At 51.1% G+C, this 24,126-nt stretch overlaps 1 protein-coding gene across 5 annotated transcripts in view; it reads left to right on the top strand.

The window, feature by feature from the left end:
* LOC140411094 (TOG array regulator of axonemal microtubules protein 2-like) overlaps window positions 1–24,126 on the top strand; it is a 205,094-nt gene that overhangs the window by 119,220 nt on the left and 61,748 nt on the right. For all 5 annotated transcript variants that reach the window (XM_072500123.1, XM_072500120.1, XM_072500122.1 and 2 more), the window contains 2 exons: window positions 2,324–2,397; window positions 12,184–12,321. In XM_072500123.1, the coding sequence (XP_072356224.1) occupies window positions 2,324–2,397; window positions 12,184–12,321 (212 nt within the window). The remainder of the gene's footprint in view (window positions 1–2,323; window positions 2,398–12,183; window positions 12,322–24,126) is intronic.

The raw sequence follows: 24,126 nt of genomic DNA, 5'->3' as shown, positions 1-24,126 counted from the left end.
ATGCCAACCCCGGAGCGACACTGCCCCTTCACTGCCACAATTCACACATTTTTAGTGCACACACCCTGGCCCCCCTGAGTGAGACGGCTGAGGGTGACAGTCGATGCCACTTCATTTACCCTGTACTTGGAGACTTTAAAGCATTCGGAGCCAGGCGACATTTTAATTGCACATGGTGGCAGCTGCTCAGACAGAGCTGACAAAGAGGGAGCGGCCAGAGTAAGCATTGATTTCAGGCTCAGATGAGGCTTAAAAGTACTCACCTCCCCCCTGGTCTGCAGGAAGAGCGATTTAGCTAGTCCCACTCCTCATCCACCCACCCCCACCTCCCCCATGCCCCTCAACCCCGTCCCCATGCCCTCAGGAAGAGTATTCCCGATCCTAACAACTCACTGTGTAAAAAATGTTTTTAATTTAAAAAAAATCTTTATTATTGTCAAAAGTAGGCTTACATTAACACTGCAATGAAGTTACTGTGAAAATCCCCTAGTCGCCACATTTCGGCGTCTGTTCGGGTACACTGAGGGAGAATTCAGAACGTCCAATTCACCTAACAGCACTTTCGGGACTTCCTTATGTTGCCTTTGATTCTGTGCCTATCATTTAAATCAGAGTTTTCTGGTTCTTCATCCTTCCCATTGGGAATAGGTTTTTCCCAGGTTAAAATAGCCCAGGGCTAAATTGAATGGGAGGGGGAATACTTCGATTGAACCTGCCTCCACCACACTTCCAGTCAGTGCATTTCCGGTCCGAACCACCTACTGGGTGAAAAGGTTTTTTTTTCTGCCATCACACTGGCTTCTTTTGCAAATCACTCTAAATCCGTGCCCTCCGCCCTTGATCCTTTAACGGGTGGGAACAGTTTCTCCCCGTCTACTCTGTGTCGCCCCCTCATGATTTTGAACATCTCTATCAAATCTCCTCTCATCCTTCTTCTCTCCAAGGGGAACAGTCCCAACCTCTCCAATCTATTCTCATCACTGAAGCTTCTCATCCCTGGAACCACTCTTGTTCTGCTCTCTCTCCAATGCATTCACATCCTTCCTATAGTGTGACACCCAGAACTTTACACAATATTCCAGCTGAAGTCTAAGTAGTGTCTTGTACAAGTTCAGCAAGAACCTCCTTGCTCTTGTAATCCATGCCCCTGTTAATAAAGCCCAGGATTCTATATGGTTTATAACTACTCTCAGCACTGCCCTGCCACCTTCAATGATCAATCCGTATATACACCCAGGTCCCTCTGCTCCTGCACCCCTTTAAGACTTTTACCCCTTATTTTATATTATCTCTCCATGTTCTTCCGACCAAATGAATCATCTCACACTTCTCCGCATTGAACTTCATCTGCCACCTATCTGCCCTCTCCACCAACTTGTCTATATCCTTCTGAACCTTTACACTGTCGGCCTCACAGTCAATGTTTTCAAGATTTGCACCATCCGTAAACTTTGAAATTGTCCCCTTCTCACCAAGATCATTAATATATGTCAGGAAAAGCAAGGATCCCAAAACCAACCCCTGGGGAACACCACTACAAACCTTTCTTCAGCCTGAAAAATAACCATTAACTATTACTTCCTGCTTCCTATGCTTCCTATTACTCAGCCTATTTGCATCCACGTTGCTATTGTCCCTTTTATTCCATGAGCTACAAATTTTCTCACAACTCAATTGTGTGACACTGAATCATAGAATCCCAGAAAGAGGCCATTTGGCCCATCGAGTCTGCACCAACCCACCGAATGAGCACCCTACCTAGGCCCAATGCCCTGCCCTATCTCCATAACCCCACCGAACATTTTGGACACTTCGGGGCAATTTATCATGGCCAATCCACCTACCCTGCACATTTCTGTCCTGTGGGAGGAAACCGGAGCACCCGGAGGAAACCCACGCAGACACGGGGAGAAAGTACAAACTCCTCACAAACAATCACCCGAGGTCGGAATTGAACCCGGGTCCCTGGTGCTGGTCCCTGAGTCTTGGGAAGATGGAAAGATCATGGTCAGGGACTGAAAGGTCATGGTCAGGGACTGAAAGGTCATGGTCAGGGACTGAAAGGTCATGGTCAGGGACTGAAAGGTTATGGTCAGGGACTGAAAGGTCATGGTCAGGGACTGAAAGGTTATGGTCATTTCCAGTCTAGAATTTTTTTTTCTCACACACTCTGCCTCATTTTCTTTTTTTCTTGCTACATATCTCTTGTTCATTTACAAAAATGTACGTTTTGTTCATATTGAGGGTGAGCGCACTTGTGTCACACTTGCATATTTCCACTTCCTTGCCTACAAATTCGAGTGAAGCTGTTTTGTTCTTTTAGGTCTACTTCGGAGACAGATTCAGTCAGCCAGGGGCCTAGCTCAGGTTCTGATGAACAGGGGCCACCACTTTCAGGTAGGACTTCCTTTCTTCATTATACTTCTACATAAGAACATAAGAGTTGCAGCAGGAAGATGTTAAACAGCCCCTTGAGTCTCTGCTGCCATTGGATAAATTCATGATTGTTCTTTTACTTCAGGACCACTTTCCCATCCTTTCTCCATATCGTGTAAATGTAATAGTTTCCAAAAGTTTATCAATCGCAGCCTTGAACACACTCGTTGGCTAAGCAAGCACGGACCTCTGGGCATGGGCAGTCCAAAGATGTATTTTCTTTTGATCCATCATCCTCGAACTGCTGCCCTCCACTCTGATGAGGGAAGTCGGCAAACACACATTGTGGGATCCTCCATGTCTTTCGAGATACTCTGGCACAGAATTTCACCTTGCTGCCAGGGTGTTAAGCTGATTTTCTGAATTGGTTGCTCTTTATGGACACATTTAATGATGGGAATGAAAAGGTGTGGTGGGCGGGATTCTCCGACCCCCCCCGCCGGGCCACCGATCGGCGGGCCGGCCTCTCGGGCTGGGGGCCTCCTTTCTTCCGTGCCGACCCCTGTAGCCCTACGCCATGTTGCATTGGGGCCGGCGCGGAAAAGGGAGACACTTCGCATGTGCGGACCCCGCGGCGCCCAGTTGACGCCAGGATCAGCAGCTGGAGCGTCGAGGGTCGCTCCAGGGCCGTACTGGCCCCCTGTAGTGGCCAGAATTGCTGATCCTGAGGCCATGTTGACGCCTTCGGGAAACACAACGGCGTTTCCGACGGCGTCAATGATTAGCCTCAGGATCAGAGAATCCAACCCTAAATTTCCTGCGCAAAGATCTTGAGAACCACTAGAGGGCAGCAGCCAGGCGTTTACAGTTATACTCGAACCGGAAATATTGGCTTCTTTGCACCATTTCCCTGCCAATGGCTTTCAATGGACAGGTTAATTGATACACCTCAACAGCTAAACATACGAACCAGACCTCAACCACCATGAGCAATGCCACAGATGATCAGACATTCTCTAGTAAGTTCTGATCAAAACTGGTCGCAAGAGGGTGTTTTGTATATCAAGCCCCCTGCCATTGTACACTGCTGATGAGAACAAAGAACAAAGAAAAGTACAGCACAGGAACAGGCCCTTCAGCCCTCCAAGCCCGTGCCGACCATGCTGCCCGACTAAACTACAATCTTCTACACTTCCTGGGTCCGTATCCCTCTATTCCCATCCTATTCATGTATTGGTCAAGATGCCCCTTTTTAAAAAAATATATATTTTATTCAAAATCTTTGGCCAACCATAACAGTACATTGTGTATCTTTTACACAGTAATATAGCAAATAAATAACAATGGCCAGTTTTTAAAACAAGAAATAAATAATATATTAACAACATCAAAATCAAAAAACAAAACTAAATGGCAACTGCCTTGTCCCAAATAAATACTCTCCAAAAATACAATTCAGCCGTCCAGTATACAATTACCTATAACAACAACCTATACATATTATACTTATCCACTAACATCCCTGAGAGTCCTTCTGGTTCCCCCCCGCCCCTCTCCCCCCCCCCCCTGGGTTGCTGCTGCTGTCTTCTTCTTTTCCATTCCCTCTATCTTTCTGCGAGATATTCGACGAACGGTTGCCACCGCCTGGTGAACCCTTGAGCCGATCCCCTTAGGACGAACTTAATCTGTTCCAGCTTTATAAACCCTGCCATGTCATTTATCCAGGTCTCCACACCCGGGGGCTTGGCTTCCTTCCACATCAACAGTATCCTGCGCCGGGCTACTAGGGACGCAAAGGCCAAAACATCAGCCTCTTTCGCCTCCTGCACTCCTGGCTCTTCTGCAACCCCAAATATAGCCAACCCCCAGCTTGGTTCGACCTGGACCCCCACCACCTTCGAAAGCACCTTTGTCACCCCCACCCAAAACCCCTGTAGTGCCGGACATGACCAGAACATGTGGGTGCGATTCGCTGGGCTTCTCGAGCATCTCGCACACCTATCCTCTACTCCAAAAAATTTACTGAGCCGTGCTCCAGTCATATGCGCCCTGTGTAACACCTTAAATTGTATCAGGCTTAGCCTGGCACACGAGGACGATGAGTTTACCCTATGTAGCGCACAAAGACTCCGAGAGACGAATAGAGTGAAGTCGATGAGGCTTTATTAAGCATGACTGTTCCCCCGCAGTTCAGTAGTAGACTGGCCTGCGGGGGAGGACTCCTGGTTCTTATACTCCGCCTTCAGGGTGGAGCTAGGGGTCAACGGCCAACCAGGACCCGGGATCTGTCAGCCAATGACATCACGGCTTCACAGTCCCACATGACCCCTAATGCATACTACCACATTCACCCCTTGTTAAAAATGAACCCGGCGGGGTGATGCTTCGCATGGTGGTAAGGGTTTACAAGGCTGGTCCTGGGAGGAAAACTTTCGCATGTTATTACAGTATGTACAAGGTTTTTTTTTGTTTCGAACTATTTACAGTAATCGTCAGGAGAAAAAGACAAAATGTTCTCGTTAAAAGTCCACATATTGTAGTGTTAGATCGACGCCACGAGTCGGTCGGGCGGTCTGGTCGTCCGTGTCGATCGCCTCGGCCCCGGTGGTGGTGGTGGTGCTTGTTCCGGTGTTGTTGTCTCCGGGAGCCTTACGGTTTCAGCTTGGGCTTCACTCCTGGTCGGGCCTGGGAGGAGGACCGATCCTCCTGGAAAGGGGGCGGTCGCGGGGTGCGGCGGTGGCAGGGAGGGGGTGATTGGTGTCGGGGGGGTGTGTGTGTTGCCGGCGGGCGCCAGATCTCGCAGGGAGACCGTGTCCTGTCGGCCGTCGGGGTACTCCATGTAAGCGTACTGCGGGTTCGCGTGAAGGAGGTGAACCCTTTCGACCAACGGGTCCAACTTGTGCGCCCGCACATGTTTTCGGAGCAAGATGGGTCCTGGGGCCGCCAGCCAGGTCGGCAGCGACGTTCCAGAGGAGGACTTCCGTGTCGGGGTGGATAAAGCTCTCCGTGCTCCCGGAGTCGACCAGGCATGGTGTCTCATGCCCGTTTATCAGCACCGTTGTCGTCGTCGTCTGGAACGTCCGGGGCCGTGCTTGGTCCAGCGTCATTGAAGCCAGACGTGGTCGTAATGGTTGAGCGTCTTCTTCGAACCCCGTGGAGCCGTCGACACTGGGGTCTGTTGTTGCCGTCCAAGATGGCGTCGGGGGTGAACAAGATGGCTGCCCCCATGCATCGCACATGGCTGGGGGGTCACAAGATGGCGGTGGGGGTGGACAAAATGGCCGCCCCCATGCGTCGCACAGGTCTGGGGTGGTCCAAGATGGCGGCGCCCCTCCTCCCCTCGTGGTGGCCGGGACCCAAAATGGCGGCGCCTGCGGGTCACACATGAGGCGCTGGGGGGGTTGGGGAGCGTTAGGAACACGCAGGACCCCCTCTTCTCTGGGGTCAGCGGTGGCCGGGACCCAAAGTGGTAGCGCCGGCGGGTCATACATGGGGCGCGGGGGGGGTTGGGGAGCGTTAGAGACGCGCAGAACTCCCTCTTCTCTGGGGACAGCGGTGGTCGGGACCCAAAGTGGTTGCGCCTGCGGGTCGTACATGGGGCGCTAGGGGGGTTGGGGAGCGTAAAAGGCGTGCAGGGCTCCCTGTTCTCCTGGGACAGCGGCGACCTCCCGGGACCGGCACACAGCCGCGAAATGGCCCTTTTTCCCGCAGCTCTTACAGATCGCTGCGCGGGCCGGGCAGCGCTGCCGGGGGTGTTTCGCCTGGCCGCAGAAATAGCAGCGGGCTCCCCCGGTGCGACTTGGCGTTTGAACCGCGCAAGCCTGTTTGGTGTCCGGGGGGTGGGTGGGTTAGTCGCGACGGGTGCGTACGGAGCCCAATGGGCTGCCGCGCGGTCGGGGCCGTAGGCGCGGGCGTTTCGCGCGGCCACGTCCAGGGAGGCTGCTAGGGCCTGTGCCTCTGAGAGTCCTAGCGACTCTTTTTCTAAAAGTCTTTGGCGGATTTGGGAGGAGTTCATACCTGCCACAAAAGCATCGCGCATTAACATGTCCGTGTGTTCATTTGCGTTCACCGGCGGGCAGCTGCAGGCCCGTCCCAAAATTAGTAGTGCGGCGTAGAATTCATCTATCGATTCTCCGGGACTTTGCCGTCTCGTTGCGAGTTGATAGCGAGCGTAGATCTGGTTTACTGGGCGAACATAGCGACTTTTTAGTGCTGCGAACGCCGTCTGGAAATCCTCTGCGTCTTCGATGAGAGAGAAAATTTCCGTGCTTAACCTCGAGTGCAGGACCTGTAGTTTTTGGTCTTCTGTGACCCGGCCGGGGGCCGTTCTGAGGTAGGCCTCGAAACAAGTCTGCCAGTGCTTGAAAGCTGCTGCTGCGTTCACTGCGTGGGGGCTGATCCTCAGGCATTCCGGGATGATCCTGAGCTCCATAGTCCTTTAGTCACGCTTAATAAATTGTAGCGCACAAAGACTCCGAGAGACGAATAGAGTGAAGTCGATGAGGCTTTATTAAGCGTGACTGTTCCCCCGCAGTTCAGTAGTAGACTGGCCTGCGGGGGAGGACTCCTGGTTCCTATACTCCGCCTTCAGGGCGGAGCTAGAGGTCAACGGCTAACCAGGACCCGGGATCTGTCAGCCAATGACATCACGGCTTCACAGTCCCACATGACCCCTAATGCATACTACCACACCCTACTTAGGGCATCAGCCCACAGCCCCTCCTCAATCTCCTCCCCCAGCTCTTCTTCCCATTTCCCTTTCAGCTCATCTACCATAATCTCCCCCTCGTCCCTCATTTCCCTATATATGTCTGATACCTTACCGTCCCCTACCCATGTCTTTGAGATCACTCTGTCCTGCACCTCCTGCGTCGGGAGCTGCGGGAATTCCCCCACCTGTTGCCTCGCAAAAGCCCTCAGTTGCATATACCGGAATGCATTCCCTTGGGGCAACCCATATTTTTCGGTCAGCGCTCCCAGACTTGCAAACGTCCCATCTACAAGCAGATCTCTCAATTGTGTTACTCCTGCTCTTTGCCATGTTCCAAATCCCCCATCCATTCTCCCCGGAGCAAATCTATGGTTATTTCTTATCGGGGACCACACCGAGGCTCCCGTCTTTCCCCTATGCCGTCTCCACTGCCCCCAAATTTTCAGAGTAGCCACCACCACCGGGCTTGTGGTGTATTTCTTCGGTGAGAACGGCAACGGCGCCGTCACCATAGCTTGTAGGCTAGTCCCCCTGCAGGACGCCCTCTCCAATCTCTTCCACGCCGCTCCCTCCTCTTCTCCCATCCACTTACATACCATTGAGATATTGGCGGCCCAGTAGTACTCACTTAGGCTCGGTAGTGCCAGCCCCCCCCCTATCCCTACTACGCTGCAAAAATCCCTTCCTCACTCTCGGGGTCTTCCCGGCCCACACAAAACTCATGATACTCTTCTCAATCCTTTTGAAAAAAGCCTTCGTGATCACCACCGGGAGGCACTGAAACACAAAGAGGAATCTCGGGAGGACCACCATTTTAACCGCCTGCACCCTCCCTGCCAGTGACAGGGATACCATGTCCCATCTCTTGAAGTCCTCCTCCATCTGTTCCACCAACCGCGTTAAATTTAACCTATGCAATGTCCCCCAAATCTTGGCTATCTGGATCCCCAAGTAGCGAAAGTCCCTTGTTACCTTCCTCAGTGGTAAGTCCTCTATTTCTCTGCGCTGCTCCCCAGGATGCACCACAAACAACTCACTTTTCCCCATGTTCAGTTTATATCCTGAAAATTCTCCAAACTCCCCAAGTATCCGCATTATCTCTGGCATCCCCTCCGCCGGGTCCGCCGCATACAACAACAAATCGTCCGCATACAGAGATATCCGGTGTTCTTCTCCTCCCCTGAGTACTCCTCTCCACTGCCTGGAACCCCTCAATGCTATTGCCAGCGGCTCAATCGCCAGTGCAAACAATAATGGGGACAGAGGACATCCCTGCCTCGTCCCTCTATGGAGCCGAAAATACGCAGACCCCCGTCCATTCGTGACCACGCTCGCCATCGGGGCCCTATACAGCAGCTGTACCCATCTAATATACTCATCTCCAAAGCCAAATCTCCTCAACACCTCCCACAAATAATCCCACTCCACTCTATCAAATGCTTTCTCGGCATCCATCGCCACCACGATCTCCGCTTCCCCCTCTGGTGGGGGCATCATCATTACCCCTAGCAGCCTCCGTATATTCGTATTCAGCTGTCTCCCCTTCACAAACCCAGTTTGGTCCTCATGGACCACTCCCGGGACACAACCCTCTATCCTCATTGCCATTACCTTGGCCAGAATCTTAGCGTCTACGTTCAGGAGGGAAATAGGCCTATAGGACCCGCATTGCAGCGGGTCTTTTTCCTTCTTTAGCAGAAGCGATATCGTTGCCTCCGACATAGTCGGGGGCAGCTGTCCCCTTTCCCTCGCCTCATTAATGGTTCTCCTCAGTAGCGGGGCGAGCAAGTCCACATATTTCCTGTAAAATTCAACTGGGAATCCATCCGGTCCCGGGGCCTTCCCCGCCTGCATGCTCCTAATTCCTTTCACTACTTCCTCCATTTCGATCTGTGCTCCCAGTCCCACCCTCTCCTGCTCCTCCACCTTAGGAAATTCCAGCTGGTCCAGAAAACACATCATTCTCTCCTTCCCATCCGGGGGCTGAGCTTCATATAATCTTTCATAGAATGCCTTGAACACTCCATTCACTCTCTCCGCTCCCCGCTCCATCTCTCCCTCCTCATCCCTCACTCCCCCTATTTCCCTCGCTGCTCCCTTTTGCCTCAATTGGTGGGCCAGCAACCTGCTCGCCTTCTCCCCATATTCGTACTGTACACCCTGTGCCTTCCTCCACTGTGCCTCTGCAGTACCCGTTGTCAGCAAATCAAATTCTACGTGTAGCCTTTGCCTTTCCCTGTACAGTCCCTCCTCCGGTGCCTCCGCATATTGCCTGTCCACCCTCAGAAGTTCTTGCAGCAACCGCTCCCGTTCACTACTCTCCTGCTTTCCTTTATGTGCCCTGATTGATATCAGCTCCCCTCTAACCACTGCCTTCAGCGCCTCCCAGACCACTCCCACCTGGACCTCCCCATTATCATTGAGTTCCAAGTACTTTTCAATACACCCCCTCACCCTTAGACACACCCCCTCATCCGCCATTAGTCCCATGTCCATTCTCCAGGGTGGACGCCGTTCTTTTTCCTCCCCTATCTCCAAGTCCACCCAGTGTGGAGCGTGATCCGAAATAGCTATAGCCGTATACTCCGTCCCCCTCACCTTCGGGATCAACGCCCTTCCCAACACAAACATAAACGAATAAACTTTGTGGACATAGGAGAAAAACGAAAACTCCTTACTCCTAGGTCTGCTAAATCTCCACGGGTCTACTCCTCCCATCTGCTCCATAAAGTCTTTAAGCACCTTGGCTGCTGCCGGCCTCCTTCCAATCCTGGACCTCGATCTGTCCAGCCCTGGTTCCAGCACCGTGTTAAAATCTCCACCCATTACCAACTTCCCCACCTCTAGGTCCGGGATACGTCCTAACATTCGCCTCATAAAGTTGGCATCATCCCAGTTTGGGGCATATACGTTCACTAAGACCACCGCCTCCCCCTGTAATTTGCCACTCACCATCACGTATCTGCCCCCACTATCCGCCACTATGGTCTTTGCCTCAAACATTACCCGCTTCCCCACTAGTATAGCCACCCCCCTGTTTTTCGCATCTAGCCCCGAATGAAACACCTGCCCCACCCATCCTTTGCGTAGTCTAACCTGGTCTATCAGTTTCAAATGCGTCTCCTGTAACATAACCACATCTGCCTTAAGTTTCTTAAGGTGTGCGAGTACCCGTGCCCTCTTTATCGGCCCGTTCAGCCCTCTCACATTCCACATGATCAGCCGGGTTGGGGGCTCTTTACCCCCCCCCCCCTTGTCGATTAGCCATCCCCTTTTATCCAGCTCCTCACCCGGTTCCCATGCAGCTGTGTCCCCCCAGGCGGTGCCCTCCCGCCCCGCCCACCCCACCCCATACCAGCTCCCCCTTCTCCCCAGCAGCAGCAACCCAGTAAATCCCCCCTCCCACCCCCCCCGCTAGATCCCCCACTAGTGTAGTTACACCCCCCATGTTGCTCCCAGAAGTCAGCAAACTCTGGCCGACCTCGGCTCCCCCCCGTGACCTCGGCTCGCACCGTGCGACGCCCCCTCCTTCCTGCTTCCCTATTCCCGCCATAATTATCATAGCGTGGGAACAAAGCCCGCGCTTCCCTTTTGGCCCCGCCCCCAATGGCCAACGCCCCCAGCTCCTTCACCTCCCTTCCTCCCTCCCCCACAACCTGTGGAAGAGAGAAAAGTTACCGGGTCACAGGATTAACAACATAAAAATCATCTCTCCCCCCTTTTTCCCCCCTCTTCGCCCCACCACTTTGTCTCAAACGTTCTTTTTTAATAACCCGCTTATTCCAATTTCTCTTCAACAATAAATGTCCACGCCTCATCCGTCGTTTCAAAGTAGTGGTGCTTCCCTTGATATGTGACCCAGTCTTGCGGGCTGCAGCATTCCAAATTTAATCTTCTTTTTATGAAGCACCGCCTTGGCCCGATTAAAGCTCGCCCTCCTTCTCGCCACCTCCGCACTCCACTCTTGATAAACGCGGATCACCACGTTCTCCCACCTACTGCTCCGAGTTTTCTTTGCCCATCTGAGGACCATCTCTCTGTCCTTAAAACGGAGGAATCTCACCACTATGGCTCTGAGAATTTCTCCTGCTCTCGGTCCTCGCGCCATCACTCGGTATGCTCCCTCCACCTCCAACGGACCCGTCGGGGCCTCCGCTCCCATTAACGAGTGCAGCATCGTGCTCACATATGCCCCGACGTCCGCCCCTTCTGCACCTTCAGGAAGACCAAGAATCCTTAAATTCTTCCTCCTCGCATTATTCTCCAGCACCTCCAGCCTTTCCACACATCGTTTATGGTGTGCCTCGTGCATCTCCGTCTTCACCACCAGGCCCTGTATATCGTCCTCGTTCTCGGCAGCCTTTGCCTTCACGACCCGAAGCTCCCGCTCCTGGGTCTTTTGCTCATCTTTTAAAGCCCTTCAATCGCCTGTAATATCGGGGCCAACAGCTCCTTCTTCATCTCCTTTTTATGTTCTTCCACGCAGCGCTTCAAGAACTCGTGTTGTTCAGGGCCCCATATTAAACTGCCACCTTCCGACGCCATCTTGGTTTTTGCTTGCCTTCCTTGCCGCTGCTCTAAAGGATCCACCGCAATCCGGCCACTTTCCTCTCCTTTTTCCATCCGTATCCAGGGGGGATTCCCTTCTGGTTTACCGCACAGTACTTTTAGCCGTTAAAATTGCCGTTGGGGCTCTTATTAAGAGCCCAAAAGTCCGTTCCACCGGGAGCTGCCGAAACGTGCGACTTAGCTGGTCATCGCCGCACCCGGAAGTCCGTCAAGATGCCCCTTAAATGTCACTATCGTCCCTGCTTCCACCACCTCCTCCGGTAGCGAGTTCCAGGCACCCACTACCCTCTGCGTAAAAATCTTACCTCGTACATCTCCTCCGAACCTTGCCCCTCGCACCTTAAACCTATGCCCCCTAGTAATTGACCCCTCTACCCGGGAGAAAAGCCTCTGACTATGAGATATCAGATTACTCATGACCGCCTCGTCATATTATTGTGATGTATCATTTTGCAACTTAATAACCTTGTCGGAATTGGCCCCTTTAAGATAATGGTTCAGGAAGAGATTTGTTTTTTAAATTACAGTTGCCATTGAAGCTGACTGCGGCACAGAACTGGAAGAGACGAAGAGTATGAACCAAGTGAAATCTTCCCCGACGACTGAAGAAGAGGTATCGTGGGATGATACAAGCGCTCCTCAAACTAAAAACTGCCTGAGCGCTGGTGAGCTTATCATAGAATTTACAGTGCAGAAGGAGGCCATTCGGCCCATCGAGTCTGCACCGGCTCTTGGAAAGAGCACCCTACCCAAGGTCAACACCTCCACCCTATCCCCATAACCCAGTAACCCCACGCAACACTAAGGGCAATTTTGGACACTAAGGGCAATTTATCATGGCCAATCCACCTAACCTGCACATCTTTGGACTGTGGGAGGAAACCGGAGCACCCGGAGGAAACCCACGCACCCACGGGGAGGATGTGCAGACTCCGCACAGACAGTGACCCAAGCCGGAATCGAACTTGGGACCCTGGAGCTGTGAAGCAATTGTGCTATCCACAAGGCTACCGTGCTGCCCCGAGCTGGTTGTCCATAGGCTTGATGCCTATGGACAACCAGATGGACAGTGGGAAAATTGATCAGGATTTTTTTGTCCTTTATGGTCTTGGGCATTGCGTGTCACCTGGGTGGAACACAGAAAGGGACATGAAGCAGGAAGGTTGTAATGCCGGGAATAGATCAGGAAGGTTGGAATGCCGGGAATAGATCCGGCAGATTGTCTTTCTGTTGGAAGATTGGGTGAAGTTCCCTGGCAGGTTTTCCTTCAGGGGCTGCACCAGGATGATGCTCAACATCCAGGTGAAAATCATCCCAAACCAGGCCAAATATTTTCTTCTTTACCTAATTTCCTTCCCCACACTTTAATGGCCACCAATTAAAATGGCAGTGGGGCTCAATATTTTTGTGTGGTAAACAGGAATGATAATGGCAGCAACACAGCCAGGCACTTCAGAAGTCCGCCTTTCCGAATGCCCCTTTCATACTTGTAAAGCTTCTTGGGTTGGCATTTCTTTCTAACGCAGGGTTTCAGTAACTCATGCGTCTGATGGTTCCCTGAAAATTCCGGGCGGTCGCAACCCGCCCAGGAGGCAATTGTCAAGAAAATTCCGAGAATTGGCCTACGGCTTGCAGTCAAATGTGATCAAGAGCACTCAATGCTGACCACAAAAGTCTCACCGAGAGTTCTCACCATATCTGTGTTGCGAATTGACCTCTTTCACCCCGCAATGGTACTGTAACTGATTGCAGCGTCCTTCAACCGATTGCAGTGATGTCATCAGGCTGTCCAAGCTGCCAATCACATCGCAAGATTCTCACAGACAGACAAATAGGAAACAAAACAGTCCTAAGACTAAAATCTCTTAAAACCTTTTACATGGATAAAATTAAATATCAGAGCATACACAGGGAGTGAAGTTTGAATATTATGGTAATCCGATTTTTAATTCAAAAATGATTATTAAAAAATCTAACAAATTAATAATTTAGCATCACTCCGTGATTATAAAGTTAGTGCTGCAGGGTCTGTTCTGTCATTGATCAAATTTTTCTAACCACTTTGTTGTTAAAACAACAGCTCCAGCTGATCGAACAAGGTATTACTTTGTCAGAGGTTATGGTCTTATGAGTTTCTAACAGTGATTGATGACGTTGATGCTCTCTCTGATTTCGGTAATTGTCAGCTCTGGAGATGTGTCCACAGCGCAGTCTGTGATGGAGGCACGATAGTGACAGATCACAGCTTCAGGTTTTCCGTGCGAACCTGAGCTTGCCTAACTTCCTGAAGTTACAGTCAGTTTCGGAAGAGTAATGACTGAATGCTTTCTTTTTAATAATTTAAAGTACCCAATTCTTTTTTTATCTAATTACGGGGCAATTTAGCGTGGCCATTCTACCTACCCTGCACATCCTTGGGATGTGGGGATGAGACCCACGCAGACACGGGGAGAATGTGCAAACTCCACACGGACAGTGACCCGGGGTCTGGGATCGAACCCGGGTCCTCAGCGCCGTGAGGCAGCAGTGCTAACCACTGACAGTGAAAGCTGATAATTCACCAGTGACGACCCACATGCCCACTGTGCATGATCACGGAGTGCTGTACCCTCGGTGAGACTGCATCCAGATCAGCCATGACCTTACTGAACGCCAGAGAATCCTCATTGGCCCAACTGGCCTACTCCTGTTCCCAAGTCCGATGTTCCAACTCCCATTACAGTGTGAGGTAGTGGGGTCAAAACTGCTGCCACACAACCTAAGTATAACATGTTATGACTTGGGCATCTGTAGATGGTTCTTTTCTAAACATCAGTGGATCATGTCAAAGTGAGACGAGATGATCCCTTAACAATCAGTACCTAACAATATTTCAAGAGCCCAACTGGTTTAAAGCAGAGTGCACCAGTCAGTAGGCTGAAGTGCCGTTAGCAGAGACAGTGACATATTGATAAAGTCACTGGAATCCAGAGGTTCTGGCTAATGCCCTGGGGACATGGGTTCAAATCCCACCACGGCAGCTGGTGGAATTTAAATTCAATTAATAAATCTGGAATATAAAGCTGACCATGCGGAGACCATGAAACTGTAGTTGGTTGTCAGGAAAACCCATCTGGTTCACTAGTGTCCTTTAGGGAAGGAAATCTGCCATCATTACCTGGTCTGGCCTACATGCACTCCAGGCCCACAAGAATGTGGTGACTCTTAACTGCCCCACTCAGAAATGGCCAAGCAAGCCACTCAGTTCAAGGGCAATTAGAGATGGGCAACAAATGCTGGCCCAGCCCAGCGACACCCACATCCCATGAAATATTTTTTAAAAAATGTTGTTATGATAATGAATGAATGTTTTCAAAAAAACCTTTACTGATGATAATTCCTTTTCATTCAATGTGTCAACAAGCCTCAAAGAAGAACTTTGCTTGTAAGATCACGCATTGCTCATTGGGGGCCATTTTAGAATTGAAAGGGTTAAAGAGCGCTCCTCACCTGATTAGCAAAATTGAGTTATTTGCCGAGTCCTAAGGTGTATTTGTGGAAGTAGGGCCTTAATTGCTAGTGTTGGTAATGGGCCCTGAAGGGATTGGTACAGGTTGCTTGAGGTGTTGGTTGCTAGGATCCTACCATCCTCCGTAGTCCTCGTTAGTGTCAAGTTCTGAGAATTGTACAATGTTTACAATGCTGAAGGATGTCATTCAGCCTGTTGTGTTCCTGCAGTTAGTCCCACTCTGTTACCCTTCCCTGGTAGCCGTGCAATTTGTTTCTCTCTCAAGGTGCTTCAATTTATTTTGAAAGCCACGATTGAATCTGTCTCCAACAAACTCTCAGGTAGTGCATTCCAGATCTTAACCACTCGCTCCACTTGCTGTGTAAGAAGATTTCCCCTCACGTCATTGTTGGTTCTTTGCCAATTGCCTTAAACCTGTCTTAGAGTCAGACAATAGAGCCATTGACAGCGTTGATGGAGGCCATTCGGCCCATCACACCCATTTTGTCTTCTGGTCCCCATTGTTAGAAATAATCACACTTCAGACTCAAAATGCTGGTGCATCACTGATTGTATTTCTTGCTGCTGCCCAAGTGCCTGGTGGACTAAGATACCGGTACTACAGTGAATGTGGCACCCCAGTGCAATAACCTTCACGAGACCCATGGGGACACCCAAATTGATCTCCCCGTGGGACTCGTGGAATACAGGCTCGCCCACTAGGGGGCGGAGGCCCTTCAGCTGGGGCTCGTAGAAATCGCCTCATAAAAGCCGGCCCGGACGGGGACCGCGAGAACAGTCGTCCTGTTTGGGAATTGGAGCTGTAAGCTGCATTGCGGCCTTTACTCTTGTGTCGAATTAAACCTCTTTTGGATTTACCTTCTCGGGTCTCCTGAGCTTTTAAACCCAGGATATATATTCACATAACAATTAGTTCCTAGCTCTTTACAAATATTATAACAATGAGAATATTCCTCTTTCTTTAAAAACATATTTGCTGATGATGTGCCCCCCTCCCCCATCCCCACCCCACCGCCTGTGGTAGTGAATTCCACGGATTTCCACTCTTTAGGTGAAGAAATTTCTCCTCAGCTTCGTCCTAAAATGTGTACCTCTTATCCTCAAACTATAACCCCTCGTTCTGGACTCTCACACCATCGGGAACATTCTTTCTGAATCTACCCTGTTTAATTCTGTTCAAAGTTTATAAGTTTCTATGAGATCCCCTCTCACTCGTCCAAACTCCAATGAATATAATCCTGATCAACTTCGACCCTCCTCCCAGGAATCAGCCTGGTAAACCTTCACAGCACTCCCTCCACAGCAAGAACATCCTTCCTCAGGTAAGGACACCAAAACTGCACACAATACTCCAGGTGTGGCCTCACCAATACCCTGCACAAATGTAGTAAAACATCCCTATTCCTATACTCAAGACCTCTTGCTATGAAGGCCAACTTTCCATTTGACTTCTTTACTGCCTGCTGTATCTGCGCGCTTACTTTCAGCGACTGATGCACGAGGACACCAAGATCTCACTGAGTATCCACCTCTCAATTTACACCCATTCAAATAATAATCTGCTTTCCTACTTTTGCTACCAAAGTGGATAACCTCACATTTATCCACATTATACTGCATCTACCATGCATATGACCACACACTCCGCCTGTCCAAATTCCACTGAAGCACCTCTGCATCGTCCTCACAGCTCACCCTCCCACCCAGCTTTGCATCGACGGCAAATTTTGAGGGTAAACGTTTAGTTCCCTCGTCCAAGTCATTAATACATAGGACGGGATTTAACTAAATGGGAACAAAGTCTCATAGCGAGCGGGTTTAGTCGCGTGTTTCCTGGTGCTCGCAGCACTGAGAAACACACTGTAAAATGGCACTTGTGATAGGGGGCTGGTTTAGCACAGTGGGATAAATAGCTGGCTTGCAATGCAGAACAGTGCCAGCAGAGCGGGTTCAATTCCCGTACCCGCCTGCCCGAACAGGCGTCGGAATGTGGTGACTCGGGGCCTCAGAGTAACTTCATTGAAGACTACTTTGGGGCCCACCGAGAGCTTTTTAACGTTCAGTTAATCTCCCCTGCTTCTCTATATGACAGGGGGGATTTACCAGCCCTGTCACTGTGGCGTCCACCTTGCACACTCCCCTATTCTCTATATAACAGGCGGGATTTACCAGCCGTGTCACTGTGGGGTCCACCTTGCACACTCCCCTATTCTCTATATGACAGGCGGGATTTACCAGCCCTGTCACTGTGGGGTACACCTTGCACACTCCCCTATTCTCTATATAACAGGCGGGATTTACCAGCCCTGTCACTGTGGGTTACACTTTGCACACTCCCCTATTCTCTATATAACAGGCGGGATTTACCAGCCCTGTCACTGTGGGTACACCTTGCACACTCCCCTATTCTCTATATAACAGTCAGGATTTACCAGCCCTGTCACTGTGGGGTCCACCTTGCACACTCCCCTATTCTCTATATAACAGGTGGGATTTACCAGCCCTGTCACTGTGGGGTCCACCTTGCACACTCCCCTATTCTCTATATAACAGGCGGGATTTACCAGCCCTGTCACTGTGGGGTCCACCTTGCACACTCCCCTATTCTCTATATAACAGGCGGGATTTACCAGCCCTGTCACTGTGGGGTCCACCTTGCACACTCCCCTATTCTCTATATAACAGGCGGGATTTCCCAGCCCTGTCATTGTGGGGTACACCTTGCACACTCCCCTATTCTCTATATAACAGGCGGGATTTACCAGCCCTGTCACTGTGGGGTCCACCTTGCACATTCCCCTATTCTCTATATAACAGGCGGGATTTACCAGCCGTGTCACTGTGGGGTCCACCTTGCACACTCCCCTATTCTCTAAATAACAGGCGGGATTTACCAGCCCTGTCACTGTGGGGTCCACCTTGCACACTCCCCTATTCTCTATATAACAGGTGGGATTTACCAGCCCTGTCACTATGGGGTCCACCTTGCACACTCCCCTATTCTCTATATAACAGGCGGGATTTAACAGCCCTGTCACTGTGGGGTCCACCTTGCACACTCCCCTATTCTCTATATAACAGGCGGGATTTACCAGCCCTGTCACTGTGGGGCACACCTTGCACACTCCCCTATTCTCGGTATAACAGGCGGGATTTAATTGCCCTGTCACTGTGGGGTCCACCTTGCACACTCCCCTATTCTCTATATAACAGGCGGGATTTACCAGCCGTGTCACTGTGGGGTCCACCTTGCACACTCCCCTATTCTCTATATAACAGGCGGGATTTACCAGCCCTGTCACTGTGGGGTCCACCTTGCACACTCCCCTATTCTCTATATAACAGGTGGGATTTACCAGCCCTGTCACTGTGGGGTCCACCTTGCACACTCCCCTATTCTCTATATAACAGGCGGGATTTCCCAGCCCTGTCATTGTGGGGTACACCTTGCACACTCCCCTATTCTCTATATAACAGGCGGGATTTACCAGCCCTGTCACTGTGGGGTCCACCTTGCACATTCCCCTATTCTCTATATAACAGGCGGGATTTACCAGCCGTGTCACTGTGGGGTCCACCTTGCACACTCCCCTATTCTCTAAATAACAGGCGGGATTTACCAGCCCTGTCACTGTGGGGTCCACCTTGCACACTCCCCTATTCTCTATATAACAGGTGGGATTTACCAGCCCTGTCACTATGGGGTCCACCTTGCACACTCCCCTATTCTCTATATAACAGGCGGGATTTAACAGCCCTGTCACTGTGGGGTCCACCTTGCACACTCCCCTATTCTCTATATAACAGGCGGGATTTACCAGCCCTGTCACTGTGGGGCACACCTTGCACACTCCCCTATTCTCGGTATAACAGGCGGGATTTAATTGCCCTGTCACTGTGGGGTCCACCTTGCACACTCCCCTATTCTCAAAATAACAGGCGGGATTTACCAGCCGTGTCACTGTGGGGTCCACCTTGCACACTCCCCTATTCTCTATATAACAGGCGGGATTTACCAGCCCTGTCACTGTGGGGTCCACCTTGCACACTCCCCTATTCTCTATATAACAGGTGGGATTTACCAGCCCTGTCACTGTGGGGTCCACCTTGCACACTCCCCTATTCTCTATATAACAGGCGGGATTTAATTGCCCTGTCACTGTGGGGTCCACCTTGCACACTCCCCTATTCTCTATATAACAGGCGGGATTTACCAGCCGTGTCACTGTGGGGTCCACCTTGCACACTCCCCTATTCTCTATATAACAGGCGGGATTTACCAGCCCTGTCACTGTGGGGTCCACCTTGCACACTCCCCTATTCTCTATATAACAGGTGGGATTTACCAGCCCTGTCACTGTGGGGTCCACCTTGCACACTCCCCTATTCTCTATATAACAGGCGGGATTTACCAGCCCTGTCACTGTGGGGTCCACCTTGCACACTCCCCTATTCTCTATATAACAGGCGGGATTTACCAGCCGTGTCACTGTGGGGTCCACCTTGCACACTCCCCTATTCTCTATATAACAGGCGGGATTTACCAGCCCTGTCACTGTGGGGTCCACCTTGCACACTCCCCTATTCTCTATATAACAGGTGGGATTTACCAGCCCTGTCACTGTGGGGTCCACCTTGCACACTCCCCTATTCTCTATATAACAGGCGGGATTTACCAGCCCTGTCACTGTGGGGTCCACCTTGCACACTCCCTATTCTCTATATAACAGGCGGGATTTACCAGCCCTGTCACTGTGGGGCACACCTTGCACACTCCCCTATTCTCTATATAACAGGCGGGATTTACCAGCCCTGTCACTGTGGGGTCCACCTTGCACACTCCCCTATTCTCTATATAACAGGCGGGATTTACCAGCCCTGTCACTGTGGGGTCCACCTTGCACACTCCCCTATTCTCTATATAACAGGCGGGATTTACCAGCCCTGTCACTGTGGGGTCCACCTTGCACACTCCCTATTCTCTATATAACAGGCGGGATTTACCAGCCCTGTCACTGTGGGGTACACCTTGCACACTCCCCTATTCTCTATATAACAGGCGGGATTTACCAGCCCTGTCAATGTGGGGTCCACCTTGCACACTCCCCTATTCTCTATATAACAGGCGGGATTTACCAGCCCTGTCACTGTGGGGTCCACCTTGCACACTCCCCTATTCTCTATATAACAGGCGGGATTTACCAGCCCTGTCACTGTGGGGTCCACCTTGCACACTCCCCTATTCTCTATGTAACAGGTGGGATTTACCAGCCCTGTCACTGTGGGGTCCACCTTGCACACTCCCCTATTCTCTATATAACAGGCGGGATTTACCAGCCCTGTCACTGTGGGGTCCACCTTGCACACGCCCCTATTCTCTATATAACAGGTGGGATTTACCAGCCCTGTCACTGTGGGGTCCACCTTGCACACTCCCCTATTCTCTATATAACAGGTGGGATTTACCAGCCCTGTCACTGTGGGGTCCACCTTGCACACTCCCCTATTCTCTATATAACAGGCGGGATTTACCAGCCCTGTCACTGTGGGGTACACCTTGCACACTCCCCTATTCTCTGTATAACAGGCGGGATTTACCAGCCCTGTCACTGTGGGGTCCACCTTGCACACTCCCCTATTCTCTATGTAACAGGTGGGATTTACCAGCCCTGTCACTGTGGGGTCCACCTTGCACAATCCCCTATTCTCTATATAACAGGTGGGATTTACCAGCCCTGTCACTGTGGGGTCCACCTTGCACACTCCCCTATTCGCTATATAACAGGCGGGATTTACCAGCCCTGTCACTGTGGGGTACACCTTGCACACTCCCCTATTCTCTATATGACAGGCGGGATTTACCAGCCCTGTCACTGTGGGGTCCACCTTGCACACTCCCCTATTCTCTATATAACAGGTGGGATTTACCAGCCCTGTCACTATGGGGTCCACCTTGCACACTCCCCTATTCTCTATATAACAGGCGGGATTTACCAGCCCTGTCACTATGGGGTCCACCTTGCTCACTCCCCTGCTCTCTATATAACAGGTGGGATTTACCAGCCCTGTCATTGTGGGGTACACCTTGCACACTCCCGTATTCTCTATATAACAGGCGGGATTTACCAGCCCTGTCACTGTGGGGTCCACCTTGCACACTCCCCTATTCTCTATATAACTGGCGGGATTTAATTGCCCTGTCACTGTGGGGTACACCTTGCACACTCCCGTATTCTCTATATAACAGGCGGGATTTACCAGCCCTGTCACTGTGGGGTCCACCTTGCACACTCCCCTATTCTCTATATAACAGGCGGGATTTACCAGCCCTATCACTGTGGGGTCCACCTTGCACACTCCCCTATTCTCTATATAACAGGTGGGATTTACCAGCCCTGTCACTGTGGGGTACACCTTGCACACTCCCCTATTCTCTATATAACAGGTGGGATTTACCAGCCCTGTCACTGTCGGGTCCACCTTGCACACTCCCCTATTCTCTATATACCAGGTGGGATTTACCAGCCCTGTCACTGTGGGGTACACCTTGCACACTCCCCTATTCTCTATATAACAGGTGGAATTTACCAGCCCTGTCACTATGGGGTCCACCTTGCACACTCCCCTATTCTCCATATAACAGGCGGGATTTACCAGCCCTGTCAATGTGGGGTCCACCTTGCACACTCCCCTATTCTCTATATAACAGGCGGGATTTACCAGCCCTGTCACTGTGGGGTCCACCTTGCACACTCCCCTATTCTCGATATAACAGGCGGGATTTAATTGCCCTGTCACTGTGGGGTCCACCTTGCACACTCCCCTATTCTCTATATAACAGGTGGGATTTACCAGCCCTGTCACTATGGGGTCCACCTTGCACACTCCCCTATTCTCTATATAACAGGCGGGATTTACCAGCCCTGTCACTGTGGGGTCCACCTTGCACACTCCCCTATTCTCGATATAACAGGTGGGATTTAATTGCCCTGTCACTGTGGGGTCCACCTTGCACACTCCCCTATTCTCTATATAACAGGCGGGATTTACCAGCCCTGTCACTGTGGGGTACACCTTGCACACTCCCCTATTCTCTATATAACAGGCGGGATTTAATTGCCCTGTCACTGTGGGGTCCACCTTGCACACTCCCCTATTCTCTATATAACAGGCGGGATTTACCAGCCGTGTCACTGTGGGGTCCACCTTGCACACTCCCCTATTCTCTATATAACAGGCGGGATTTACCAGCCCTGTCACTGTGGGGTCCACCTTGCACACTCCCCTATTCTCTATATAACAGGTGGGATTTACAAGCCCTGTCACTGTGGGGTCCACCTTGCACACTCCCCTATTCTCTATATAACAGGCGGGATTTACCAGCCCTGTCACTGTGGGGTCCACCTTGCACACTCCCCTATTCTCTATATAACAGGCGGGATTTACCAGCCCTGTCACTGTGGGGTACACCTTGCACACTCCCCTATTCTCTATATAACAGGCGGGATTTTCCAGCCCTGTCACTGTGGGGTCCACCTTGCACACTCCACCATTTCTCTATATATCAAGCGGGATTTACCAGCCCTGTCACTGTGGGGTACACCTTGCACACTCCCCTATTCTCTATATAACAGGCGGGATTTACCAGCCCTGTCACTGTGGGGTCCACCTTGCACACTCCCCTATTCTCTATGTAACAGGTGGGATTTACCAGCCCTGTCACTGTGGGGTCCACCTTGCACACTCCCCTATTCTCTATATAACACGTGGGATTTACCAGCCCTGTCAATGTGGGGTACACCTTGCACACTCCCCTATTCTCTATATAACAGGCGGGATTTACCAGCCCTGTCACTGTGGGGTCCACCTTGCACACTCCCCTATTCTCTATATAACAGGTGGGATTTACCAGCCCTGTCACTATGGGGTCCACCTTGCACACTCCCCTATTCTCTATATAACAGGCGGGATTTACCAGCCCTGTCACTATGGGGTCCACCTTGCTCACTCCCCTGCTCTCTATATAACAGGTGGGATTTACCAGCCCTGTCATTGTGGGGTACACCTTGCACACTCCCGTATCCTCTATATAACAGGCGGGATTTACCAGCCCTGTCACTGTGGGATCCACCTTGCACACTCCCCTATTCTCTATATAACTGGCGGGATTTAATTGCCCTGTCACTGTGGGGTACACCTTGCACACTCCCGTATTCTCTATATAACAGGCGGGATTTACCAGCCCTGTCACTGTGGGGTCCACCTTGCACACTCCCCTATTCTCTATATAACAGGCGGGATTTACCAGCCCTGTCACTGTGGGGTCCACCTTGCACACTCCCCTATTCTCTATATAACAGGTGGGATTTACCAGCCCTGTCACTGTGGGGTACACCTTGCACACTCCCCTATTCTCTATATAACAGGTGGGATTTACCAGCCCTGTCACTGTCGGGTCCACCTTGCACACTCCCCTATTCACTATATACCAGGTGGGATTTACCAGCCCTGTCACTGTGGGGTACACCTTGCACACTCCCCTATTCTCTATATAACAGGTGGGATTTACCAGCCCTGTCACTGTGGGGTCCACCTTGCACACTCCCCTATTCTCTATATAACTGGCAGGATTTACCAGCCCTGTCACTGTGGGGTACACCTTGCACACTCCCCTATTCTCTATATAACAGGTGGGATTTACCAGCCCTGTCACTATGGGGTCCACCTTGCACACTCCCCTATTCTCTATATAACAGGCGGGATTTACCAGCCCTGTCACTGTGGGGTCCACCTTGCACACTTCCCTATTCTCTATATAACAGGTGGGATTTACCAGCCCTGTCACTGTGGGGCACACCTTGCACACTCCCCTATTCTCTATATAACAGGTGGAATTTACCAGCCCTGTCACTATGGGGTCCACCTTGCACACTCCCCTATTCTCTATATAACTGGCGGGATT

Source organism: Scyliorhinus torazame, chromosome 4 (genome assembly GCF_047496885.1).
Source record: "Scyliorhinus torazame isolate Kashiwa2021f chromosome 4, sScyTor2.1, whole genome shotgun sequence".
In the NCBI taxonomy this organism is placed as follows: Eukaryota; Metazoa; Chordata; class Chondrichthyes; order Carcharhiniformes; family Scyliorhinidae; genus Scyliorhinus; species Scyliorhinus torazame.
This window is presented reverse-complemented; position numbering and strand designations above follow the sequence as displayed.